This window comes from Lepidochelys olivacea, assembly GCF_965140295.1.
Source record: "Lepidochelys olivacea isolate rLepOli2 genome assembly, chromosome: 19".
NCBI lineage: Eukaryota > Metazoa > Chordata > Testudines > Cheloniidae > Lepidochelys > Lepidochelys olivacea.
In genome coordinates this window covers 2,745,810-2,772,402 of record NC_140429.1, presented here as the reverse complement: position 1 = coordinate 2,772,402, position 26,593 = coordinate 2,745,810, and the positions used below count along the sequence as shown (strand labels likewise).

Below are 26,593 nucleotides of genomic sequence, written 5' to 3'. Positions count from 1 at the left end.
TAATCAAAATTAGCTGTCCCAATAACATCTTTCTCTTATGCAAAATGTTCCCAAAAGTTTTTAAAAATGTATTGTACATATAACATTCATGGTCAAAAGAGCATCTGAAAATGTGTGTAAAGCTTTTTCAGAAGAGTTAGTTAGGTGGGACGAATATAACTGCATGTAAAATCCTCCATAAAATAGCTTCCTAGCTGTAAGCACAGAATCAGCTGCAGGCCCACTGAGTCTGGAGTGTGTTGGTGCCACCAGTGTCCTTCCTGGTCCAGAAAACTGCTAAAAGCTTTGTGCCAGAAAAAGAAACACACATGCACAAAACAGAGGGGAAAGTAAAGAATGCTTAGTGAGCAATGCCCTTCCAGCCTCAACCAGTGGGCTGCTATTCTCAAACACAAACATGTACTTGAACGCCTTTTATGTATTGAATTCACTAGTCATCTGATTTGACACACATTGCCCAAACTGTAAGGGGATCTGATTTATGCTGCAGTATTGCACAGCTTAAGTCGGGGTTATTTTAGGGGATGATATTGTGCCTATTTATGTTTTTACTGATGAAAGTGATTTGTGAGTGTTGTCTGACCTGGCTGATTTCTTCCCTGTGCAGCATGATGACCGGGAGGGTGAAGGTGGTGAGAAGTGGGTGAACAGAGGCAGAGGCCGGGGTGCCTTCCCCCGAGGGAGAGGTCGTTTCATGTTCAGAAAATCGAGCACTAGCCCCAAGTGGGCCCACGACAAATTTAGTGGAGAGGAGGGAGAAATCGAGGATGATGAAAGTGGAACGGAGAATCGAGAGGAAAAGGACAACCTACAGTCAGCTGCTGACTAGCCAGGGAGTCTGCATGTCCCTGAACACCCTGGCAAGGAGGAAGAGGATCCGGCAAGGCAGTGTTGGAGTCTCTGCCAGGGTAATGCTGATGTGCTGAACAGAGCTCTGCCAAAGAGCTTTGAAATTATCTTAAGTTAACTGCATTTTTAAATTCAGCCTCCATACATGTGGACTGGGACTGATCACTTACATTCGGATCCACTCTTGGAGTATATCTTTCTTCCCAAAGACTTTACCTGCTGGACTGAATACGGTCCAATATCAAGTGTGATCCTAAATTTTGTCTCTTGTTTGTGACCTTATTAGATGGTCAGATATTTTTTGGCAACAGTCTTTGAAGACTATATGGATTTCAGTTTGTGCCCAGCTTAACCCAGTATCTTGACATTTTTTGTTTCTCTTATAATTAGAGATGATAAAGGTGGGGATTAACTCACCTGCTTATTTTTCTTCTCCCCTCTTGTGTATTTTGTTTTTTAAATTCATATTCTACTTATTTTAGGCCTTTGCGTATGTAGTAACACCAATTAAAGATGGCTAATTTTGGAAACTATTTTTGGTTCTCATAAGAAAACAATGAAGCACGTGAATAAACATCTAAATGTTAACTTGGAGTTGGGACCAAACTGCTATGATTATTTTTAAAAACTAATTTTTGTATGTATAAGTTGAGTTTAGAGCCTTTTTAAAACCACCTTATTTTTTTCTTTTATGCTGAAAGTTAAAGTTAGCATGGCAAAAATGCACCCTGCTCTTCACCCATTTTAGTGTGTGTGCCGGTAGACCTGGTTCTTGTGTGCTGGAATCCCAAGCTGCTTGTAGGCATTGTGTGTATCCTCTTTGCAGCTGGTTGTGAACTTGAATGTTCTTTCCAGGGTAACATAGTTTTCTAAAAAACTTCTGAATTCTACTAGGTTAAAATATATAAAAGGAGAAGAATTTTTTCAATATTTTTATTAATCTTTTTCTAAAACAAAAAAGCAAATTCCTCCTGTGCTGGCTGAGGAAAGTTGTGGTTTCATTTACCTTCAGCTTTACATTTACAGTGTTCTGAAGAGGTTTAGCAAATAGCTCAGTGGTTGGTGAGCCTGTAGGGAGGAGAGGCATATTCATGCACAGGTATAGTGTGTGCACATGTTGTAAAAAGACATCAGCCTCTGCCCCCCTCCATCTCTGCCTTCCCCAGGATTGCTGGGCCTCCCCCTATCACCTGCTAATTATAGTTTGTTTGACTTGAACAGTTCCTGTTTAGTAAACCCCTAAAGTTTGTTTCAACTCCTCATGCAAATAAAAATACAATAAAATAAGCCGTAGGTGTAACTCCAGTTTGTTTCTCATGCTGAGTACGGGGCCTCCCCTTGCACCAGACCTTTGCCTTCCAAGTGGAGAGGGGAAGCCAAAAGTAGTAAATGCTGTGTCCAGCAACAGGATAGACTCCTAGAGCAATTTATGTGCTGTTGGAAATGGAGGCTTTAAAAAGTGCTGACTGATCTGGAAGAGACAAACTGGAATCAGCCACAGTGACACAAAGTGGGGAGGGAATTCTGAACTGATGCATTTGTGGTTGTCTCCATTGTTCAACTGTTTGCACTGACTGCAGGTTTAAATAAAGTACAGAACAAGAAAGTTCTAGGTCACATGGTTAGCTAGGTGTGGAGGGCTGTACTTAAAGAGAGACAAGAAGATTAACAGCGTTCCTTATTTCATTCTGTAGTGTAGAAACAAGAGACTGGGTCTGAGGAATACAAGCCTTCTCCATGCACTCACTGTTGCCTGTATTATTTCAGATGTTACTTTGCCGCAGTACTATACTAACACATCATCTAGTAAGGGATTATTTACCCCGTAGATTGTACAGTAGAGATTAGATACAGTAATCGGGCACTAAGTGGTTATTTGTACCTTGAGTGCTGTACTTAATGGTGATCAGTTAAAACATGCCTCTGCCTAAATGATTATGGATTTGCCCACTGGGAATTGTTCACTGCACAGTCCTGGCCAGGATGCTGCTGACTTTCACACACAGCAAGCCTTGTCTTTCACAAAGACTTTGTTTCTTAAGCAAATGAAATTCTCAAGAACTGGGGCAAGTTGTTCTTGCTTTAGGGCGGGAGCAGCACTGGCAGGTATGGTTGTAGCGAACCACATTCACAGCACACACCCTGCTTTTTCTTGAAATACGGTTCTTGCCCATTCTGGATCACATAGCACTGGGAGGGCAGCTCCACTCTAACACTTAAATTCAGAGCAATGACGTTAGAATATTAGTGTATGCATCCAGAGGGAGGGTCTCCTGCATCCGTCACCTGTCAGCTAGTTTGTCTGCAGCAGCATCTCACCAGTCCAGTTCTTGTCTCCTGGGTTTTATTGGAGTGATGAGGTTATTAGAGCTACAGCCTGAGGGGTGTAAAAGTTCAAAGGCTTTTTTCAGGCTGCAGAGCTTCTCTCTTTGACTTGCTAGGAGTAGTAAAAAGCTCAGCAGCTTTAAAAAGCACTCAGAGTATTGTGATACTGTCTGATGAGAGAGACTTACGTCTGGGACAGGTGAAGGAGAAACCACCCACCAGCATGCTCCAAAAGTGAGCTTCCTTGGTAGAGAGAGACTGAAGCTATAATTGGGCCCCACAGTCACCAATTCAGTTTCCCATCAATAAAACGAACAGTGCAAATCTATAGCTCCATAAACTGGCAGAGAATGAATTGGTAATTCCATTTCACTGGTATCAAAGTTGAAATATTCTCACTGATGTCACTAATTTAACCCCTGGGTACTTGAACCAGAGTGATGTGGTGATAGGTGTGCTCAACAACAGCATTCGCGGCGAACTTAGAACTGTAATGTCTCTGAAAGTTACAAATTTAAACATGAAAATGTGGTTACTCTCAAAACTATGGGGTGCAGTCCTGTGAAAAGCTGTTAAACATGCCCACAAAACCCAGATCGGAAACCTGTCACCTCGCAGAACCTGGGTATTATAACACCTAAATAGGAAAGTAACAATTTTCGTCCCAGATCAACTATTGGCCCAGTAAGAAAAGGAGGACTTGTGGCACCTTAGGACTAACCAATTTATTTGAGCATAAGCTTTCGTGAGCTACAGCTCACTTCATCGGATGCATTCAGCGGAAAATACAGTGGGGAGATTATCAGTGGAAATTACAGAGGGGAGATTTATAATCTCCCCACTGTATTTTCCGCTGAATGCATCCGATGAAGTGAGCTGTAGCTCACGAAAGCTTATGCTCAAATAAATTGGTTAGTCTCTAAGGTGCCACAAGTCCTCCGTTTCTTTTTGCGAATACAGACTAACACGGCTGCTACTCTGAAACCTGTTGGCCCAGTGTTCTCTTACTGAGGCTGGCCAGAAACCAGCTGCTTCAGAGTAAGGTGCCAGAAACCTAATGTTACAACTATCTAATTACCTTTCTGTGCAAACAGAATAATACACGCACATGCATGCGCACACGCACTTGGTGCTTTAAAGGGCCAGTTTCACAAGCCTGAAAACAATTGAGCCCAATCAGCTGGGAAAAATAGAATCAGAAAAATGGGTCAAAAGCTGGTTAACTGATTGCCCTCAACATGCAGCTGTAAATGGGGAATCGCCAAGTGATCCTGCCTCCAGGATCTTCTGTCACAGCTGAGGACAGTTACTGCCCCTTCTCGTCTGACATCACCCTGCAATCAATCAATACGTGTTGTGCACACCCCTTCTCCAGCTGCTCTGCCAGGTAGACTCCGGCATGGCAGTAGTGATGGCAGCTCTGAGGGTGCCAGGGCAGTGAAGTCAGGGGAGAACCGGAATGATTCACATTAAGGACAGTTCTGCTTTTAGGACAGGCCAGTGGCCAAAGCTCTGGAGAGGAACATAGGGACCATGACTGCACCAACCGAGATTACTTACCCATGTGTATGCAAGCCACGGGGGGGAGAGGGCCCACCCTGAGCAATCCAGGGTTGCTGGAGAGCAGCGTGAAGGTACAAGCTCTATAGTTTCAACCTGCAGCCAATGAGCCATGTCCCCTGAGACGACAGCACGGGTCAGTTGCAAAGGCCGGGTCAATGCTGAATCCTCAGTCCGAGGCACCTGCCTGCGGGGAGAGGGTTCGGTGTCTGAGCTGACATCCTGGAACTTCCCAAAGACAGTCTGGAAGGCAATTAGGTGATCTTGGCGCAGGGAGGGGACCAACCCCTCCTCTACCACTTACCTAATAGGTCATGCAAACGGGGTAAGATGCAGGAGTTAGGCAGGGTGCAGAGATGGTGGAGAAGGGGCTCTCCTGTTCCTTGTCCCTTTGCCAGACTGAGGTTTAATCAACCCAGGGAGGTATGTCATCAGGTGCTGTTTATTTTCCTGTATTTCCTTCCTGTTTGCTCTGCTACTCTTATCCAAAGTAAATGTCTCCCTTGCCGATGGGTGGGTGCTTCTTGCTCCACCCTCTCCAGTTGTACCCACCCCAAACTCGCGGGACCACGCTGCGGGGAAATAAATGCAGAGGGGGGATGGGCTCATATAGTTAAAATTTCTTTAATAAACAAACCAACACAAATAAATGAATCAATGTAAATAACCCTGAGAACAACATGGCTCAGAGGTAACATGGTGTGTGAGTGGGCCTGGGCCCCGCACTCCGTGATTGTGAGGGCGCTCATGGCCCCTAGGGGCTTTTCAAACTAAACTGCAGAGCCGAGGGCTACACATCCCAGAGTCCCAGCTCAGCGCTCTGCGAGCCCCTGACTGTCAGCTACATGCCCCCTCGAGGGACAGAATCCAAGGGCTCAGCAGCCAAGGGGCTGGGCTCATCTGAAGATCTGGACACTACTTTCGGTGCCTAAATGGGCAGCAGAGATCTAGAGGCATGTGGAGGGGTCTCTCTCATCTGCCCCCGGACTCCATTTCCAATGGAGATAGCAGAGGGACAGGAAACGGGAGTCTTGGGCTGTGGATGCAGACATCCCTGGCAGCTCTCACCAGTGACCTCCATCAGGACCCCCCTGCCGTAGGCAACTCGGCCATCTTTTAAGCAGGATTGATCCCCTCTGGGCTCTTGGCAGGACTCCACCAATTGGGGGGGTGGGGGGGCAGCTCTCAATCTTGGGTGCTCGGGAACAAACCCCAGCCCTGCTCTATAAGGCTGCAGGCACCTGGCCTGAAACGGTCTCACCTTAGCTGAGGTCACACTCCTGCTAACCCTGTTAGGCAGCTGAGCCCAGCCCTGCAGATGGAGAGGTTCTTATGGCGCGCTCCTCACCAGGAGCTGAGCGCCTTCCACCAGTGCACAACCAACCCGTCTGGTGGGGCGGTTCCCTCCCCAGGCGAAGAAGCAGGTGCAGTGGATAGTCCCTATGTATTGGATCAAACTCTGACAGCAGCCTCTGGCCTAACCCGAGTGAGCTCTCGGTGCCCCGGGGTTCAGCAGGGCTCCCTGCCCCAGCCCACCATGGGAACGGGGCGCCCTGCCAGCCCAGCAGGAAGGAAAGAGGGAATGCAGTGAAGGCTAGCATGCATGCATGGTGACAGCGAGCAGTGTCAGCTGAAGTCCTCAAGTTGTTCCCAAGACAGAGCCCCTAAATCCTGCCCTGTCAGCGCACCTCCTCCACCCTTCCCCGGCTCCAGCCAGCTACTGCAATGGAGTGCATTTCCTCACATGCTAGCCGGTGGGTCTGGGGGTCCCCTCAGGGACTTTTCACAAAATACACCCCGTGCTGTTGAACCAGCTGCCCCGGGACGTTGCCACCAGAGCCACTGGGGGAATTACCGGGCCAGGCTGACGCACAAGCTCCCAGTTAGGCACCGCACCGTGGCTGGACCCCAGGGGGAGAAGCAAGAAGGGGCTCCGGGGCTCATGGCTATGCTCCAGAGCCAGTCGCTGTGCCTGTCCTTCTCTAACAGCCCTGGGGGGCAAGCAGCCCATCACAGCTCCGGTGGCCCGGGGCTGGGTGCTGTTAACCTGCACAGAGCGGAACACCGCCCTGACTCAGCGGGTGGCTGCCTGCCTGGAGCCCAGCATGCTGGGATCCCCGCACAGCAGCTGGGCCACCCGTCTGCCACAGCCGTCACCAGGTATGACGGGCTCCTCCCAGCCACGTCTCTGGGCTGCAGCCTGTCAGGCCCTGCTGGGGCATCCGTTTGCACCTAGCAGATGCAGAGGCGCTGGGGAAGCAGCCAGCACAGCGGAGAGGTCTTGCCGGGGCCACGGGGTTAGAGCCAGGGGCTCCTGGGTTCCGTTCCCTGCTCTGTGCCACCCTGGGCAAGGCCCTTTGCCTCTAACCCGGGGCCGAGACTCGGAACGCCTCGCCGGGTCTGAGCTCAGCGGTGCACAGAGGCTCTGCTCTGTCTAGGCCTGGGAGGCTCAGGGGGACACTAGACACTTCCCTGCTGCTCCCCCCTGACACACACACACCCCTGGCCCTGCTGGGAGCCCCTGGCCCTCGCCTTCTCCTTGCCGTGGTGTTTGGGCTTCCTGCTAGGGGCACAGCCCCCTTCGCCCGGCCTGTGTGGCAGAGGCTCCCACCGGTCACTGCTGCAGCCTGGGCTGGGACCCTGGAGAGTGGGGCAAGGCCCCGGTCCTGCTGCCTGGCCTGCAGCTCTGGCAGAGCCGGTCCTCTCATGCTGCTGCCTTTCTCCAAGGTCCTGCGGCTCCAGCTCCGCTCCCAGCTCCTCCAGGCTGTAAAAAGCCCCATCGCCTTCACTTATCAGAACCGGCCTCGCCTGTTTGCCTCCCAGAGCCCGGCCCCCATGCCAGGCTTGTCATAACCGGCCTTCCCCTCCCAGCTCCGTGAGTCGCTTCTCCCTGCTCCGCGCTGGGGCCTGCTCACACGCTCTCAAGCAAGAGGCTGCGGGAACCACCATGGGTATGTAGCCCAGAGCGCTGGGGCTGGGCTGCCCAGGGCGGGGTTCACGGGGGCCATCTGGTCAGGGGCGGGGGGCAGGAGACGTGCCTGGAGACATTGGGTGCTGCCCACCTCACCCCACAGACACGTGGCAATCTTAACCCCTTCAGGGCAGGCGGGAGCAAGCCATGCTGCCCGCGACCGCCGTGGAGTGGCCCTGAGTTACACAGGCTCAGGGGCTGGGCCTCGGCTGAGCGGCCCCTTCAGCGGAGGGGCCACAGCCCAGCTGCTCTCCGCGTGTCACTGGGGCTAGCCAATGACCTGAGCTTAAGGCTTTGGCTTCTGTGGGGACCCCCTGCCGGGCTGGCTCCTAGAGCTTGCTCCCTGTCCACACGCTGAGGGGGGAGAAGCCAGGCACCTGCCCCAAAATGCTCAGTAGCCTCCCAGCCTGGGGACTGCATGCCCCCCTCCCCTCTGGGGCCCGGGGACCGCGCCGCCCCCCTTCCCCCTGGGGCCTGCCCGAGTTGTCCCCACCTGCAGCGCCCGGCCTTTGGCGTTGCTCTCCGGCTCAAGGCCCCCTGCCCCACTGAACACCTGCACGCCAGCCCCTGCTACCGTTAACAGTTGGCTGCAGAAGCGCCCAGGGTCCCACCGGCAGGTGCTGCCCAGACACAGCCAGTCCCGGCCCCAGCGGGCTCACAGTCTAACCGAGGGAGGGAGGCACCCTCCAGGTGAGCCCCAGCCCTGACGCTCGCGCCCCGGTGGGCAGCCCAGAGCGATGGCCCCTGGCCCCGCGCGAGAGAGCCGGGGCTGTGGCTGGGGTGCTGCCCTTGCACCAGGCGGGGCAAACTGAGGGCGGCCCATGGGCCCAGCCTCGTCCGGGAAGCTCCGCTCCTGCCCCCACGGGTGAGGGGTGGCGGCTCTGCTGAGCAGAACTCCCCTCTCCGCCTCACTCTCTCCCGGTGCCAGGGGAGGTCCTGGTTCTGGTGGACTTTGCCGGGCAGCGGGATGATGAGCTGCGGCTGAAAGCTGGGGACATCGTGCGGAAGGTGGAGTCGGGCCCGGAGGAGGGGTGGCTGCAGGGGGAGCTGGCTGGCAAGACGGGGCTCTTCCCCCGGCAGTTTGTGCAGGTGAGCGGGGCGGGGGATCCTGCCGGGTTACGGGGGGACACGCTGCCGTGCAGAAGCCGGAGCACTTCCCCTGCTCTGCCCAGGGGACCGGACCATCTTCCACATGCTCCTGCCCTCAGCCCGGGGCTCATCTCACTGCCGCCTGCTGCAGCCACTTCTTGCATGAGTTACCCATGCAGCCTGGCAGGCCGGGTTCTGCAGGTGGCTTGGCAGCTTCCCAAAGCAAACCTGACCTGGGCGGGGGAGGGACCGTGCGCAGCAAGCCCCACAGGTGCGCGCGCCCATGCCCTGCAGCCATCTGGAAGGCGTGTCCACCAATACACACCTCAGGCCTCCAGCGTGACCTACGGCCTGACGTTCAGGGGTGCTGAGCTCCTGGGTCGGGGGATGCTCAGCAGCACTGGCCGTCAGTGTGGAGCTGCAAATCACGCAATGCAAAACAGGCCCCAGCTCCTCCGGTGTCCCAGCATTCCCCTGGGCCTGCCTTCTCTCTGGGGGGCAGGGCAAAGGGGTGGTGTCCCTGGGCCACACCCTCCCCAGTCACTTATATAAGGAGGACAGGCAGCTGCTTTCCCTTGCCACCGCTGCTCAGGGGGCTGTTGTGGGTGGGGGGCTGCTGTGTGAGACGGGTGAGCTGGGGGGAGCCGGCTCCTTCTGCAGCCCCTGACTGGAGGTTGCCCCAGCACTGAGCCCACCCCCTTCCCTTGGGCGGGGCCTTCTGTGGTGTTTCCTCTCTGGATAATCCCAGGGGGGTACACCTGGAAATGAGTGAGGGCTGATGCTGGTATTGGCCCTGCCTGGGGTGGGGCTGGGTCCCCCCTGCACTGGTTGCTTTCTGCCCATTATGGGGTGCTTGTGGCTGGGGATCCTGGAGTTTTCTTTTGTGACTCGGGCACAGGGCTGGGAGTCAGGACACCGGGCTTCTAATCCTGCTCTACCCAGGCTGCTGTGTGAGCTCAGTGCCCCCCAGCCCCACCCGTGTCTGTCTGTCCCGCGGGGACTGTGCTCTGTGTCCTGGGTTGTTGTGTGGCAGGCCAGGGAGGACTAGCGAGAGTGAGGGGTTAACTCTTGGGGAGCCCTTCCTCTCAGATGTCCAGGCTGTGCTAGACACTAGCCAGTGTGGGGTGCAGTAGACCCACCTGAGTGCCCCCAAGCTGGCCCTTGGGGCTGGGACTGGTGCTACCCTCCTCCTCCTCCATCTAGGCCAGGCGCCTCGTGAACCCTGAGCTTCCCCCTTTACCTGGGAGCAGATCTCCAAGGTTGCTACGTCCCCGTGGCCGCGGGAGTTTCACTTCCGAGGAGCTGAGGTGCAACAAGCCGCAGCGGGTTTCACATTCCCCCCCCCCCCCCCTCAGCGCGTCGGCTCCTTACCCTGCCTGTTCTCTGTCTGCCCCAGGAAATCCCAGCATCGCTCATGGCTGACGGAGGTCAGAGGTGCCCCCGCTCGACCCGCTTTGGTGAGTGGCTGGCTCAGTGCGCTGGCAGGGCCCCTCGGGCAGGGCGTGCAGAGCACGGTTTCCAGGCTCCCTCACTCTGCAGGATGCCGTGGCACGAACCGTCGGGTGGGCGTGCAAGTGGTGGGTGCCATAGTAACCGGGGAGAAGGAGGCATCTGGGGACCTGGGGTTTGAGATTGGCCTGGAGACGCACCTGAAAATGGGCTGGTAGCTGGAGAGCTGGGGGCTGGGCACAGCAGTGGATGCCAGGACTCCTGGGTTCTGTTGCCATCTCTGCAAGGAGTCTCCAGGGTCCCTAGGTGCTTCTGTTGGGGGGAGCGCCCATGCACGCAGCCAGGGTGTCGCACTGCCCTTTTCACTGGTGCGGCATCACCTGCCTGTCCCAGACCCACTGGCTCCTCGTCCGGCCAGAGGCGAGCTGCATCCCCAGTCTCTGTGCCTTGGCCATCTGGGTCCCCCAGCTGGCACACCCAGGTGCCCTGACCGTGTCTCCTTCTCCTCTCCTCCCCCCACGACTGGGTGCGCTGAGCCTGGGGGACAAGACCCCCTGCTCCCTCTGTCCTGCCTGCCAAGGACCGCTCCCTTCCCCAGAGCTGGGGGTGGGACCCCCATACGGTCCCCGTAGGGCTCTGGGCCATGGTGGCAGCCGTCAGCTCAGGACCCTTCGCTCGTCAACCCGTGGCTCTGCGCAGGGCCCAGCTGTGGCATTTTCACTGCCTGCCAGGCAGACCTGTTGTTGACACGCTGGCCTCTGATTGGCTGATGTACACAATGGGCCTGTTCTCCAAGCCAATGGGAACCCAGCAGATCACAATGGGTCTGGTGGAGCGGCAGCATCTCTGCTGCACTAGGGCTGGGGAGGGAAGGAGCCATGCCACTGCCCCCTGCCCTGCCTGGGCTCCCTGCGGTGCTGCCCGCCACAGATTGGCAGCAACAGCTCCTAGTACCTCAGCTGTGGGCCGCCTCGGCTGCCTTCCCCGTAAGGGTCTGGACCTGCGCCCGCTGCCGTCAGCTCAGGATCCGCTTGCTGAACCACTGCCTGAGGCTGGGGGCAGGAGCGGGAGCCGCTAGGGGGTACCATGCTGGGGGGGTGTGGCTGCCTCCTGACTTGGGGGGTGGTGCAGCTCCGTTCTTCCTGCCCCGCCACTGCTGTGTGCTAGGGCCTGATAGGACCCCTTGCCAAGGCCTCAGTCCCCTGCTTGGGCCAGGAACCGGCATGGGGGGCAGCCTGGAGCCTGACCGAGCCCATGGGGGTTCAGGGCAGGCTGTGAGAGGGAAGGGAGTGGGGGGTTGGCTGGGGGTGGGGCTGTTCCAGCAGTAGGGAAGCAGCCAGGTTTCCTGCTGGGGGGAGATGGGGAAATGGGCTTCCTGCCTCTTACCCCCAAAGGCTCCGGGTTTGCCGGCCAGGCCGCAGCCGGTGTTGAGCTGAGAGGGGTCTGCGTGGGGTCAGTGTGTAGGGAGAGCGAGTTGGGCCTAGCTATGCCAGACACTGGCAACTCTCTGGCTCTCAGTCCCTCTCTCCTTCTCCCACCCCCACGGCCTGGCCTCCCTCCAGCAAGACTGGCCTGGGAGGCGCCTGCCCTACACTAGCAAAGCAGTGCGCTACGGACGAGTCCTCTCCTGTAAGGGAGCAGGGCTTGAGCTCCCAAAGGCTGGCTGGGGAACTCGAACTAGGGTGGGAGGTGGAAGTGGTGATCGTTTCCTAAGCTCCATTCCCACAAAGCAGCAAAACGAGGTTCCCGCGCACCACACCATCACCCTTCTTTGTCCTCTGCTTTAATCAGCAGTGCAATGGTTATCAGGGCTGAGACCAGAAATGCCCTCATTAGGTTTCAGAGTCAACATCCCTTCTAGATGCACAGGGCAGTTCTCCACCTCTGAGTTCTCGTTTCCGGGTGTCTGCAGACACAGGCAGGCTGGCTGCCTCGCTTCCCACAGGTTTCACGTTTTCAAGCATTGCTTCGCCCCCTTAAGGGCTGAAGCCCTGACTGTTTAGCGAGAGCTGAGATGGTGGCGCGCAGGGCAGCAGCCTCTGGGGGAGAAGGGCTGGTTTCACAAGCTGCTGGGAGTCATCCCCATTCCTGGGGTTACCAGGGTTTGCAGGAGGACAGTCAGAGGAGGGGGAATCCCAGTGCAGGCGAAGTCTGGTGGCCCCTTATAAGCTGAGCCATGAAGCTGGGACCCCAGCTTGCCCCTCGTGCATCAGACCAAGGGGTGGGGTTCAGTCTCTGAGCTCTTCCCGGCAGGCACAGTGCAGCCTGTCCCCCAGCCTCCCCTCTCTGAGTGACGTGTGTCTCATGCTGTTTCCACGCCAGCGAAGAAGCCACCGGTGCCAGGGCAGCGCTGGTGCAAGGCGAACTTCAGCTACACCCCGGAGAAGGCAGATGAGCTGCAGCTAAAGGCCGGGGAGCTGGTGCAGATCCTGCAGGAGGTGAGCAGGGCTGGGGGGCACCTGCCAGAGCCAGGGAGAGGAGACCCAGGCCCATGTGCCTGGGAATGGCTGGGGGTGGGGGGCTGGGATGCAGGTGCGTTGTTCCTTCCTGGGGGGCAGGAAGGCTGGAGCAGTGGGAGGTGGCTGGAGGGTTGTTTCCAGCCCCTGGCACCTGCGATATGCCTGTGTCTGGGTCGTGGTGCTGTCTGCAGGCACTCTAGATACGGCCCAGCAGCAGAGGGCCAAGGCCAGCCTGTGTGCTGCCAAAGCCTGCCCCATTCCAGCCTCCCCCTCCCCTCCGTGCCATGAGGGTAGCAGCGAGGTCAAGCAGGCAGGGCAAGATCCACTTCCCAGCTCCACCGGAGAGGTGTGGCAGCAGGGAGCCAGGGGCAGGCAAGTGCCCCAAAGTTGGGAGGGCCATGGGATAGGCAAGCAGGGTGAGGAAAGACCAGAGGCAGGTGGGGAGCTGGGCAGGTGATGGGAGACCTCAGGGGGGCAGCCTGGCCCCGTTCGAGCCCCTCTGGATCTCCTGTTCAAGCTACAAGGGTCGCATCGTCCGGCATTGACGTGAGCAGCCATGTCTGGGGTGGGGTCTGGCCGCGGCATAACAGCACACAGCAATGCTGGGGGTCGGGACCAATGGCTGTTGCAGGGAGCACTTTCAGGAGGTTGGTGTTTGGCTGGGATACCCGGGCTGTCTCCCAACGGCCAAGAGAAATGCCATAGTGGGGGGCTGGCCCGATGGCAGGGATCGGTACAGTGGCACCCTCCAAGCCTGGCTGCTGGAGATGCTCTGGGCACACTGGGTCAGCGGCTGGCAGGGCTCAGCTCTGAGCCTTTCTCTTCCCCTGCAGATTGAAGATGGCTGGTGGCTAGGCAGGAAGAATGGCCAGGTTGGTGCTTTCCCCTCCAACTTCGTCCAGGAGCTGGACAGGCTGCCCCCAGGTAGGAAGGAGCGGGGAGCAGCAATGGGGCGAGGTGTCACAGAGTCCCTGGGCGATGCTCTGGAACTGCTCCCCATGAAGCCAGTCAGGACTCTGGGGCAGTCGCCTTTCTGTGAGCAGCCTGTCTTCAGGACACACAGCTCACACAGCTTCCACCTTCCTGGGTCTGACCTCGGAGCATTCAGCATCCTCTCCCGCTCCGTGCACTTCCCCCCAGCGAGTCCGCTCAGGCGGGGCTCCTGGGGAAGCCAGAGGGTCCTGCCCCCCAACTTTGCAGTCAGACGGGACTCTCAGCCAGCCAGTAAAACAGAAGGTTTATTAGACGACAGGAACATGGTCTAAAACAGAGCTTGCAGGTGCAGAGAACGGGACCCCTCAGCTGGGTCCATTTTGGGGGGCAGTGAGCCAGACAACCACGTCTGCACTTCACTCCATGTCCCAGCCAGCCCCAAACTGAAAACCCCCTCCAGCCCCTCCTCCTCTGGGCTTTGTTCCTTTCCCAGGCCAGGAGGTCACCTGATTCCTTTGTTCTCCAACCCTTTAGCTCTCACCTCGCAGGGGGGAAGGGCCCAGGCCATCAGTTGCCAGGAAACAGGGTGTCGGCCATTCTCTGTGTCCAGACCCCTGCACACACCTGCCCTCTAGGGCTCTGCAGTGATCATACACCCTTATCCCACCCCCTAGATACTTAAGAACTGCCTAGGGGAAACTGAGGCACCCCCACACTATTCAGAGGAAACATTAAGAACAGTCCCACTTCGTCACACGAGGTAGCAGGGCCTGGCTCCCTTCTCTTCTGCTGCCCTGATCCTCCCCTTAGGAGAGACCCTAGGCTACAGCAACCCATGGCATGTGGCGGGGCTGATCTGGGAAGACCCCAAGGCATGAAGCGTGAGCGCCCTCAGTGCTGCGTCCCCACAAGCTGGGGTGGGGGATGTGGGGCGGGGGGCGGGCAGGGTCTGCGTGCCCTGAGAGCTGGCAGGTTGCTGGCGCTCTGGGTCAGAGCAGCGTCTGTGCCCCCCGCAGAGGGGCTGTCCCATCCCAGGTGCCCTGAGATAACCCGCTCCAACCATGGTGTGTGCAGGGCTAGTGGCCCCGGAGCCCCTCCCGAAGAATGGGGCTGGGAAGCAGAGGCCGAAGCTGACCGATGAGACCTTCATCGTAAAGGAGGCAGAGCAGGTGAGTGTGTTTGGGGGGCGGGGGGGGGAGCGGCCCCTGGCACTGTGGGCAGGGGGGAAGGACCGTCCTGGGATTCACCTTCCATGCTATGTCCTGTCCTGTCCCCACCCCCCAACCCCCCGCCAGAGCAGCCCCAGAGACAGGCTAGCTGGTGGCCTGACCCAGTAGGTGAACCCGCCCGGCTGCTCCTGGGCCCAGGCCGTAAAGCCCCACCCAGGCGTGGCCAGTTGAGCTGGGACTGAGGGGAGCTCGCCCAGGCCCTTCCTGGCACTGCTGGCTACCCCAGGCTCACGTGGGCCCAGCTTGGTCCGGCTCTAGGAAGGGAGTCAGTGGAGGTGTCTGCCCCCACTCTGGGGTGCTCTTGGGGTGTGGAGGGGTGGAAGCTCATGCTCTGAGCACCCCCTCCCTCCTGAGACACCCACTCCCTGAGTGCTAACGAGCCTCGTGTCTCCTCTGCAGCCAGAGCCCCCCAAGAAGTTGGAGAAGCCCATCCCCGCAGCCCAGAGCTCCCCGCCAAGCCAGCCCCCGCAGCCATGTGAGTGAGGCCTGCCTGCGCTCCCCTGCCCCATGGAGTCTGCTGCTTCTGCTGAGTAGCCGTGTCCCCTGTGGGGGCCCTAGCTGGGGAGGGGCCATCCCTGGGGCTGTAGTGGATGGGAAGGGAGAACCCAACAGTCCTCAAGGAGCGATTCCCAGCCATTGCCCTGGGGAAGGATGGGTCCCCACAGCCCAGGGAAGCCTCTGGCCTAGGCAGTGGTGGGGCTGGGATCTGGGATTGGAGTCCAGGCCCCCAGGCCTGTGCTCCTGCTGGCTCCTGCAGCATCTGCAGGGCAGGAGCATGGATCCTTCCCCGCCCCCACTCGAGCAGGGTCTGAGTCCTGCCCTGCTTCTGCAAGTGCAATGCACGGGCTGGGTTCACTGGGCTGGTTCCTCGAGCGCACCTGGGAGAGGGGGTCCTTTCCCTGTGAGCAGCACAGCGTCCCCCATTAGTGACCGTGTTGGGCTTTCCTCTGAGTCCCTCCCCTCCCGCCCAGCCTGCAAAGCCGAGTACTGCAAGGCCATGTTCGACTATGAGCCAGAGCTCCAGGATGAGCTGCAGCTGAAGAGAGGAGACGTCATTTTGGTTCTCTGCAAGGTGGGAGCATGGGGAGTGAGCCAAGGGGAGCTGGGGACGGTGGGGGGGCTGCCAGGGCAAGCTGTGAACCCGCTGGGGCGGGGGTGCTGATCTGCCCATCTCACTGGTGGGGAAGCCAGCTTTCGCAGCTGCCTGCCCCCCAGCCAGGGAGCAGCTCATTATTGTGTCATGGGCCCATCACTGTGGCCTCTGGCCATGATACAGGGGACACCGACAGCTCTGGCCCCTCTGCTCCACCAACCAGCTGGGGAAACCCCAAATGGTGGAGCCTGGCACTGGAGGACGTAAGTCTCTGGGTCTCAGCCCCCCAGCTCCACTGCCCTCTGATCCCAAGACACCCCCATCTTGTCTCAGAGGGGCTCCAAATCCTCCGGCTGGCTTCCCGGCTCTGGGAGCCCGGCTGAGATGCTCTTGCTGCCAGTCCCATCAGCACCACGGGCTGCAGCTTCTGGGGGCAAGTTCCTTTGTCAGCCCTCTTGCCCTGCAGGGGCCCCTGGCAATGCACCATCTCCGTGTGCCAGGAAGGCGTGGGACACAGGGCTCTGATCCCCTCCCGGCATGGAGGGAGCTGTGGGCACCACCATGCACCCCCAGTGTCTTTCTTTCACTGCCCCTCCCGGCCATATCCCGAATGCCAGGGACCTCCAGGGCACTCTGAGCCCCTCCTGCTAAAGGGGTCTGGCCCCAGGTGGGATCTGCTGGCAGTGCTGGGTGCCATGAGGGAGCAGGGCAGGTTGGACCAGGTGCCACCTCCTTGGGCTTTGTCCTGGTGTTCACCCCCCTGTGCTCCGCGGTGTCTAAGCCTGTGGCTGGGGTGCTGGGCCGTGCGGGGGGCCTCGGGGGGTAGCACCCCGGCCTGAGCTGGGCATTCCCTGCTTGCCTTGCAGGAGATGGAGGATGAGGGCTGGTGGGAAGGGGAATGTGATGGCAAGAGAGGCCTCTTCCCCGATAACTTCGTGATGCTGCTGCAGTCCCTGGTGCCAAAAGTGAGTGCTGGGGCTGGGTGTCCCTGCCTTGGGCGGGCTGGCATGGGGGGGCCCAGTGAGCAGCCCTGTCTGGGTCAGGGGGGCGCCGGCCTCGGGGCAGGGGCTCGGGGGGCCCAGTGAGCAGCCCTGTCTGGGGCAGGGGGGCGCCGGCCTCGGGGCAGGGGCTCGGGGGCCCAGTGAGCAGCCCTGTCTGGGGCAGGGGGGCGCCGGCCTCGGGGCAGGGGCTCGGGGGCCCATTGAGCAGCCCTGTCTGGGGCAGGGGGGCGCCGGCCTCGGGGCAGGGGCTCGGGGGCCCAGTGAGCAGCCTGTCACTTGGGCAAATGGCTCCTGGCCCCGTTGCAGTGGGGGCGGGAACGGCAGCACTCCAGGTTCTGTGTTCCCCCAGCAGGTGGCGCAGTGACCCCGAGGGAACACCCAGGGGTGGCCCCTGCCCGTCCCTTTGCTCAGCTGGTGAGAGGCACCCCCAGGGCCGCGGGCAGGGGCCAGAAGTCCCTCTCCTTCCTTGGGCCGGGGCTGGCTGGGCACGCGGGCGCTGTGGCTGGACGAGGAAATCCACATGGCAAGCTTGCAATAGGAATAATAAAATCCCTAGCTCAGCTCTGCCCGTCCAGCCTGGTACCCTGCCCCTGCTCAGCCCCTGGGCTCACCTCCGCCAGCACCCAGCCCCGGCGCTGCTGAGAGGGGAGAGCCCAGGATGCGTCTGGCGGGGTGTGAGCTGGGGTGGGGCGGGGAGAGAATCCTTCCCAGCTGCAGGAAAGCCGATGGCCCCTCTGCCTGCCCGGTGCGGTGCTGGCTGGCCCGGCTCAGACGCTCTGGACACGGGGCGAAGAATGGCCAGGAGCCGCCGCAGGATGTGCCCATTCCTGCTCATCGTGCTCTGCTCTGTTGCAGGTTACGGCGGTGGTGCCCTCGCGGAGCCAGGAGTCAAGTAAGGAAGGAGCCCACGGCGGGGGCGGGGGGGGGGGCTGGCTGTGAGCCCCTCCCTAGTGAAACCGACCCAATGGAGACTGGGCTGGTGCTGCCTGGCTCCCAGTCCTGGGCTGTTGCCAAGGGGGAGGCAGGCAGCCAGCATGGCTGTTGGGGGTCCTGCCAGCCCCGGAGGCTGGGCTGGACGTGGGCTCATCCACCGGGGCAGCTGTGGGTCCAAGTGCAGCTCAGAGCAGTCTGCGCATGGTCCGTGCTGCGGGGTCACCAAGACTCCCCCTGCTAGGCTAGCTGGCTTCTCGGTAGCGCTGCCAGGCAGCGAGCGGGGGATGAGGTGATGGCGCAGGCTCCTGACCTGCAGAGCTGGGCAAAGCCCTGGGTGCTCTGCATCTGTGACTTCCTTTCCAGCAAGGTGCTGGTTTCCTCTGCGTCACGTGCCCTGGGTACAGGGGCTGAGCAGCAGTCTGGGGAAGGCTGGCTCGGAGCAGAGCTCTGCGGAGCTGCGGGCAGGTCCCTACTGACGGCTGGTGAGTGCAGCCGACGGCTGGAGTCCAGAGCCTGGGCCCAGGACCGTCCCCCTGCAAACACTTGTGAAGGCCCCGTGCGTGGCTGTGGTGGCAGGTACCTGCCTCCCCTTTGCTCTCTGTGCTGTCTGTGGCATGTGCATGGTGCAGAGTGGTATGGAGGGGAGCGGTCCCTCCTATGAGCAACTGCTCGCTGTGCCAACCTTTGCCCTCCCGCTCTAGCACCCTGGAGTATCCCAACGGGCTGGGCGTACAGGAGCCTTTCTGGGGTGGGGAACACAGCAGCTGCACCCCGGGGTTGGGGAGGGTCGGGGCTGGATTCAGCGGCCCTGGCAGTCTGCAGCATGGAGGTTCTTGCTGGGCCAGGGGCTTTGCAGGCTCCTGAAGTGTTGTCGTCTTTTGGCTTGGCAAGGGGCTGAGGGAGGGTGGCACCCCCGCCCCCCCCCCAATCCAGCCCATCCCTCAGCCCCACTCAGTGTCCCCTGGTGGCTGGTTATTGCTGGGGGGTGCAGGGGTCCAGCCAGCTGGCATCTGTTGGGAAGTGGCAGACTGAACCCACTGCCACCTGGGATCGTTCTGGCCCCAGGATGGGCAGATCTTCCATCACCAGGGCTCTCCCCTTGGCTCTGCCAGGAGGGGCTCGCACCCCTCCCCTCTTGCCCCTTTGGCACAAGCTCCTGCATGGGGCCCAGGCAGGAGGCGTGGGCACTGTGGCCTGGGCGCCCCAGCCTCAGGGCTTGGCAAAGGGACGAAATCAGTGAGTGGGTGGCTCTGGTTTGTGTGAACCCTCAGGGGTCAGGGCTTGGTTTAGCAGAGGCAGGGCTGGCTGGGAGCCCAACTGCCTGCTCAGAGCTGGGGTCAGTGCTGCTGCGGTGGGGTGGAGCCTGTCCCCAGGGCCCAGCCGCCCCAGAGCTCTGGGGGGGGCTGGGGCTGGTTTCCCAGCTGGGCCCTCCGCATGGATGCGGTGACGGGTAGGGGAGGGAGGCGGCTGGGGCTGTCGGCCGGAGGGCAGCCTGCCCTGCAGTGGGGGGCCCATCTCTGCGTGGGACGGGGGCAGTGTTGGGGGTGGGGGCATGGGGAGTGTGCTGAGGCAGCAGCCGGCAGAGGAAGTGCAGACTGCGGACACCGCCACTGCCTGGGACCATGGCCGCATGTGACAACGAGCGGAGCGGGCTTTGTAGCTGCTGTGGGGAGCTGCTTGGAGCTGTCTGGGGGATGGGCCAGCTCTGAGCTCATCCCACCGGGGGGGGGGGGTCAGACTCTGGGTGTATTTTGGGGGCACCCTGGGCTCTGAGATCCCAGCTGCTGTGAGCACCACCAGGGACAGTGCCAAGCTCCCCCTCCTGGTGCCCCTTGGCACAGGGGCAGTGATGCTGGCAGTGCAGGCAAAGTCCAAGCTAGCCCAAAGCCCTGCTCTAAGCTCTGTGCCTGGGGGAGCTCAGGTCCCTGTGACTGTTCACATCCTGCCCGCCCCTCCCGTCGCACGCACACAGGTGCTGGGTGCCGCTGTCGCTCCCCGGATGCACCAGGCTGGGCTGCGTGGGTGTCAGCCCCAGGCCTCTGACTCGCTCGCCTTCCAGGAGCTTCTGACACCCCTGAGCGAGCACCTCTGCTCCCCTCGCCGGGCCCACAGGCCTGGGGCGAGCTCGAGATGCCATCTCTGCCCCTGTCCTGGAGCGGACAGGGCAGAGAACCCCGCAGGCAGGGGAGCAGGGGCCAGGAGTGGGGCCCGAGTGTCCCCCCTGGGCAGCCCCGGGGAGTCTCTCCAGTGTCCGCAAGTGCACCCGACCCAGGTGAACGGGTGGAGGTGGCCCGGTGTCGCCCCAGCCCTGGCCTCTGAGGGGAGGTGAGACTCCCGGGTGGATGGAGCCGGTCCCAGCGCGGGAGGGAGCAGGGCTGGCTGCCCTCACAGGGCCCTGGCGGCCACTCAGGCCAGGGGGGGTTCCAAGCCCAGCCTCCTCCCCCCCCCCCAAAAAAAATAAAAACAAAAAGAAGGTCCTGGGGCTGAGGGAGCAGGGACGGTGCCAGGGGGGAGCACGCCCCCCCCCGCCACCACCAAGTCGACCAGCACGTCACTTTTCCTCTCGCTCCTCTGTGCCAGTCTTCAGGCCGGAGAAGAAAGTGTCCAGCGCCAGCAAAGCAGAGCTGCGGCCCCCCCGAGAGCCCAAAGGTAAATGGGCCAGGCTGGCCATGGGCACTGGGGGAAGTGCCAAGTCTCCACCCTGGTAGCGGGGGGTGTGGCAAGTGCCTGTGAGTTACTCCCCTGCATTGCTGGGCTGCTCCCCCGTGAGGGCTCGTGCCGTGGGACCCAGCTGGATAAAACGGAGCCGGCTGGTAGAGGTGGGGTGTGCGGGGCTAGTCCCCCTTCCCCGTGGGCGACAGGCCGCAGCTTTCCCTCCCCTCGCCCCAGGGAGGCAGCTCAGGATCCCCTGGTCAGGCGGGGAGCTGAGGGGAAGGGCACTGTCAGGGCAGCAGCTCGCAGCCATCTGCTTCCCACATTAGGCTGTAGCCCGCCTGCCCCCTCCTGCTTCGGTCTGTGCCCTGGCCTGGCCCTGGGCGACTCCGGCCCCTGAGGCCAGCCAGGCTCCAAGGCAGCTGGGGAAGAGGCGAGAGTGCAGCAGGCATTTCCTGCCATGTGCAGCTCCCTGGTGCGTGCAGGGGAGTCGCCGCAGCAGGCTGCCGATCTCCCAGCCGGGCCCCGAGGCTGCCACGCTCCGTAGCGGCTGGCACAGGCCAGGGCTAGCGTCCAAAGACCAGTATAACACCAGCACGTCCATGGCCCTGGGGTCCAACGCCCCTGGCCCTCGGCCAAGAACGTGCCTCTGAGGGGGACCCGGCCATGATGGGGCCCAGGCTGTGGGCCCTTGTCTGCTGGCTGGGAACTGTCCTGGGACCCAGGTTGCAGCCACTGGCCAGTCATGGGCTGGGAGCAGTAACTTCTGGGGAACAGCCCGGCTCCTGCTGCTCACCCGTCCCTCTGCCCCCAGTGCCCAAGGTGCAGAAGAAGATGGATCTGCCCAAGATGAACCTCCCTGCCAGCAAGAAAGCGGCTCCCGCCCCTCCCGTGCCTGCCAAGACCAAACTGGCTTCCAACCTCATGGGCAGGTGAGGGGCCCATGCCCCCTTCCCTTGTGCAGAGGGCAGGCTCTAGCTGGTGGGGGAGGTCTAGGCATGAGCTGCCCGTTGTTGCAGGTTGGCAAGGGGTGGGGAAGTAGCGCTGTGTCAGGTGGGGGCCTCTTCTCGCAAACCTTCCAGGGGTTGATCTTGGTATTCAGGGCAGACGCTTCCCTCCCTGCCCATCTGGGCTCAGCCCCCTGCCTCAGCCCCCTGCCTCTAGCTCCGATAATGCCATCACCAGCTTTGCAGGTGGCTGTTAAACTTCTGCAAGGGGCAGAGCAACTGAGTTAGGCTCCTGCCTGGCCCCCCAGGTGGGCAGGGACTGACTGGAGTGGGATGGACACAGCACCTAGCCGAATGGGAGGCGGGAAAGAGGCACAAGGGGGCCGGGGCTCTGCGGGCTGCTAGCCCCCTAATGTGCAGGAATGTCTCTGCCTTTGCTAGGCCCCCCGGTACCCCGATGAACTGTGCCCCAGCCAGTGGGGAGAAGAGCAAGCCCAAGGACCCAGGTAAGCCTGTTGCCACCTGGCACGTTCCGATCCCCCCCCCCTTCACGGGGCGGGCTAGTAGCATCGCTCCCTCCGGTGTCCAGCTGCGGAGCCCTGGGCCAAGGGGGAGCTGCCCATCAGTCGCTGTGACTGGAGCCAGGCCTGCAAGATGGAGGAGTCTTCTGCCACATGCAGGACTGAGGGCATTGGGTCAGGGCTGGCACCTCCAGACTCTGCCCTGCCCTGGTTCTGAGCACTCCCGGAAGGCGCACTCTAGCCTGGGCTGCTCCTGAGCTAGGAAAGTGAGGAAATTGCTGGGGTTTGTGTGTGAGGAGCCCACACGATGTCACAGGCCTCCCGGTGCCGGCTCGCCCAACTAATCCACTCGGTGCAGAACCCAGGAGTCCTGCCGACTGGTCTCCCTCCCTTCAGGAGCAGAAAGGGGGACCTGCCTTGGGAGGGCAGGGAGCAGCTCAGTCCCCATACAGCCCCGTGCTGTGCCCGGCCCAAGGCCCAGGTGTTCCAAAGAGCTCGGTGCCTCGGGTGGGTGCTGAGCTGTGTGGATGCCCCGCTGGCTGGGCATCAGTCTGGGTGCAAAGCTCTTCAGCCTGACAGCACCGCTTGGAACCGGTGGAGTCCTTGCGCCTGGGGCCTCTCTGGAGTCTGGCTCCAGCTGCATTTGCTGATGGGCAGGGGGCTGCTGATGCCTCTTGATTTTGCAGATGCGAATTGCTTTGATGCCATCCTGGTCTCCAATGCCAAACTGAGCCACCCGACCACGACCCGTCCCAAAATGCCAGGCAGGAAGCCGCCCAGCCAGCCGCCTGCTAGCTCTCCGGTGAGTGCCTGGGCAGTGCCCCTCGCTGGGACTCGCTGGGCTGGGTGGGCACAGCTCTGTGTGCCGCATTTGCAGCCCACAGCTTCTCTGCTGCAATTGCCTTGTCCGGAGAGTGAGCGGCCCTCACCGCTCTGCTCCCGCCCCCCGCCCCGAAACGCAGAGTCCCAGTGCTGGGGAGGAACGTCCCACCTCACCCAGTGCTCCTTGTGAGCCGGCAGGGCCTGGCGTGTGCTCAGCACCGGGGCGGAGACTCTGGCCTTGGCACCGGCTGGTTTTAAAGGTGCTGGCTGGATAGTTTGGACCTGAAATCATGGGTCAGGGCCAGGCTTGGCCCACGGGAGCAGGGTCTGTTGAAGCGAGCGAGTCCCGCCCTCTGCCACAGGGTGTAGACCCAACCCCATGCACAGATAGAGCAGCAAAACCCCCGCCCCACACGCAGGCAGAGGGGCGCAGTGGGCAGCAGGAGTCAGTCTCCTGGCGGGTCCCAGGCCCTGCCCCAGGAGCCCCGTAGGATGGGTCGGCAGCACCGGAGCTGTCTGGAGCTCCCGTAGGAGGAGCTGGGTTAACAAGTCACATGGGTGCTGGTGAGGGTGGTGGAGGAGGAGACGCTGAAGAGCAGGGTGCCGTCTCGCTGCCAGGCTCACGGCAGGGAGGGGAGCACGTGTGTGGGGCAGGCAGGGCCAGGGCCACTTCCCTGGGGCTGGGGCTGCGCTCAGGGTAGGGGGAGCTGCACCCGAACCACCTTTCTGACCCCATGCTGGCCCCTCCCCTCCCGTCTGGGGATCCCGGCATGTGGGCCGGGTGCTCAGAGCTGGGGAGAAGGTGCAGCATGGGTGGCCCCAGGGCCATGGCTTTGCCCTGCAAGGAGCACCCAAGGGGGAGCTTGGTGGGCAGGACCCATTCTGTCCTTGGCCTGTCAGCTGAGGAGGCCAGGTAGCACCAGTGGGGAGGTGGGTGCTGGAGACCTGCTGCGTTCCCTGAGGAGCTCTTCCGAGGGCAACGCCTGCCCGGTGCCCATAGCTCTGGGACTGATAGGTGGGGGTGCCCAGTTGCAAAGGGTGACTGGCTTTCCCTGCCCCTGCTGGGATTGTTTCCCATCGGTTCTGCTCCTGCAGAAGGCACCCCTGGTCCCAGCCAAGAGCAGCGTCCAGGCCAGGGAGCTGCAGCCCCCAGAGAGCCCGGGGGACCCTCCCAAGGCACAGGAGAAGCTGTCCCTGGAGGTGCTGATGGCCGAGCTCCGGTCCCTGCAGATCCTGATGGACCTGATGAGGGTGCAGCACCAGTGAGTGGGGCTGAGTGGGGGGAGGTGGGAGCTGTTGGAGCCGTGGCAGGTGCTGGCCCCAGTGGCTGAGATGGCCAGCCGGAGTGCCCCGAGTTTGCCAGCTGCATGCAGCGTTCCCCATCCCCAGGGGACAGCACGAGACTTTGCTTCCTAGCTGTGCTTGGAGCTGCCTCTCTCCTGGGCTGGTGGCAACTGCCTACAGCAGCCTCGGCCCTGGCCTGGCCTGCCAGCCTGTGTGCACGTCTACCCTGGTGGGCAGTGTCACACTCGGGGCTGGTGAACACCGGCCAGGGCAGGCCTGGTGCCAGCCGTGGCTGAGAACCCTGTGGCCGGCGTATCAGAACAGCACGGGCCGGTCGTGTCCATGTGACCCGGTAGAGCAGTGAATCGGCTCAGGGCGCCGTGGCCGGAAGGGGAATGAGGTCCCAGTGTCCTGCTCTGTTTGTACAGAATCAGGTGACCCCTGGGAACCATCCCCTGGCCTTGGGGAGATAGGTTTGGAACTGACCTTCATGGGAGGCCCTGCTTCTCCTGGGCCCAGCCCAGGCCCTGGACTCTGGCCTCCGGCAGGCTCTGCAACTCAGGCCCATGAGAAGCAGTGGGCTGCAGAGCTGGGTGCTCCTGGGTCCCATGTGCCTGGGGTGACTTCTTGGAGCTGGCTGAGGGTCTGGCCCTGAGTCCCCGGCCCTGGGCCCACAGAGAGCCAGCCCCTGCCAGCTGTGTGAACTACCCTTTGCAGGAAGGACATGGAGGAGCTCAAGATGGAAATGCAGGAGGAGCGGGCCAAGCGCATGGTGCTGCAGGTGAGAGCTGCTGGGGACGCGGTGCTGCATGGGAAATTCAGGGGTGGGAGTTGCCCGAGCCCCTCCCTCACTGGGATCCCACAAACCGAAGGCTTGTCACTGGGGTGCTGACCCCCCAGAACCAACCTGCATCATGCTGCTGCAGGGAGTTCTGCGATAGCAGCATGTCCATCAGTGAAATCCCACTCGCCCCATCCGTGAGGAGGGGCGTGGGTCAGAGTGTGGGAGCTGGTGCTTGGAGTTGGATGTAGGAGGATTAACAGCTGAGCCTGTGGATGGGGGCAGCAGGGCAACTGCGTCTTCCTTGTGTGTGGTGCCCAGATGCCCCGCAGATGGGCACTGGCTGAAGAGTGATGGTTGTGGTGACCCTGCTTTTCCTATCGGTAACCTGGGGCCTGGGTGCCTTGCTGCTCTCCACCAAGTGCTCGGGGATGCCCGTTCTGAGCAGCGACCTGAGGCGCCCTGTTTGGGCAGGACAGCGAGCGGGGCTGGGGTTTGCCCTGGTTCCCTTCGCTCCCACTCGTCTCTCCTTTGCAGGTGGAAATCGAGAGCATGAAGCAGATGCCTGCCCTCGATGGAGCAGACGTGGCGGGAGCAGGAGCAGCTATGCTGGGCAGTGAATTGGAGGAGCTGCCGGCCACACTGTGACGTCCACTGTGAAGAGGCCCGCTCTGCAAACTCTGCTGGGGCCGTTAAACTTGCAAGAGAATCACTGGCTATTAATTCCCCTTGGTGTACGTTCACGCCGAGGCCGGATCCCTGCCCCGGGTAGTGGGGAGAAGGCCCAGAGCCCCTCCAGCTCCTCTCCTGCTGCGTCTGCTCCCTGGGCCCTCAGGGGAAGCACTATGAGGAGCCCTGGGCCATGCAGCCCCATGAGCACTGTGGTGGGGTGCAGCCTTTTGCCCGCTCCGGGTCCTGCTGGGCTGACCCTCTGGGGGATGCTGGCTTTGTGATGGGCAGCACGGGGCACCTCCCTGCTGGGAAACAGTCGGGGCCGCCAAGGGAGTTAGCGATGCCCTAGCAGGACCAGGGTGTTCATGCCAGCAGTGCACAGGCCTGGCCTCATGTGGGGGCCTGGCCATTGCCTGGATTTAGCAAGTGCTGGGCAGTCATCACCCCTCAGGCCCCATCACCTGCTCAGCTCTGAATTTCCTGCATAGAGGCCAAAGGAGGCCCCTCCATCCCCCTGCCCCAGGAGAGGCCGCCCCATGTCCAAGCAGCATCCGTCCCTCTCTGGAGACAGGTCTTGAGCCCCTGGCTCCCCTCTTCCCCCCGACCTGTCCCAGCCTTGGGCCGTCTCGTCCACATGTTGTTCCCAGCCCCTCTGTGTGTGGGGGGAGAATAGCCATCTCTTAGCCCAGCACAACTCTCAAAGCCCACCTGTGACCCTAGCCCTACAACCCCCTGGGGGCTGCTGATGCTGACCCCGCCCAGAGAAAAAGCCCTGTGCTGACTGCCCCCAGCCCTGTCTGCTGCGTGTCAGCCCTGGGGTCACCTGACCCTGGGGTCACCTGACCCTGGGGTCACCTGACCCTGGGGTCACCTGACCCTGGGGTCACCTGACCCTGGGGTCACCTGACCCTGGGGTCACCTGACCCTGGGGTCACCTGACCCTGGGGTCACCTGACCCTGGGGTCACCTGACCCTGGGGTCACCTGACCCTGGGGTCACCTGACCCTGGGGTCACCTGACCCT

At 60.9% G+C, this 26,593-nt stretch overlaps 2 protein-coding genes across 6 annotated transcripts in view; both read left to right on the top strand.

Moving 5' to 3' along the window:
• Window positions 1-2,136, top strand: part of THRAP3 (thyroid hormone receptor associated protein 3) — a 69,855-nt gene extending 67,719 nt beyond the window's left edge. For all 5 annotated transcript variants that reach the window (XM_084652460.1, XM_084652462.1, XM_084652463.1 and 2 more), the window contains one exon: window positions 608-2,136. In XM_084652460.1, coding sequence (XP_084508586.1) covers window positions 608-829 — 222 coding nt within the window. In that variant the 3' untranslated portion in view covers window positions 830-2,136. The remainder of the gene's footprint in view (window positions 1-607) is intronic.
• A 5,481-nt stretch (window positions 2,137-7,617) lies between these two features.
• On the top strand, window positions 7,618-26,393 carry SH3D21 (SH3 domain containing 21). Its single transcript, XM_084652523.1, has 17 exons — window positions 7,618-7,685; window positions 8,634-8,794; window positions 10,191-10,251; window positions 12,566-12,681; window positions 13,536-13,626; window positions 14,710-14,804; window positions 15,264-15,339; window positions 15,836-15,936; window positions 16,824-16,922; window positions 17,814-17,850; window positions 20,472-20,540; window positions 21,358-21,475; window positions 21,932-21,996; window positions 22,698-22,813; window positions 23,929-24,095; window positions 24,835-24,898; window positions 25,436-26,393. The coding sequence occupies exons 1-17, from the start codon at window positions 7,682-7,684 to the stop codon at window positions 25,544-25,546; spliced, it is 1,551 nt and encodes a 516-aa protein (XP_084508649.1). The 5' UTR covers window positions 7,618-7,681; the 3' UTR covers window positions 25,547-26,393.
• Window positions 26,394-26,593: the final 200 nt, after the last annotated feature.

What these genes read in the sequence shown, in the direction of transcription:
- SH3D21 (XM_084652523.1), top strand. An exon ending in TCATTTTGGTTCTCTGCAAG is followed by an intron (nt 15,937 to 16,823) that starts GTGGGAGCATGG and finishes CTTGCCTTGCAG; the next exon opens with GAGATGGAGGATGAGGGCTG. An exon ending in GCTTCCAACCTCATGGGCAG is followed by an intron (nt 21,476 to 21,931) that starts GTGAGGGGCCCA and finishes TGCCTTTGCTAG; the next exon opens with GCCCCCCGGTACCCCGATGA.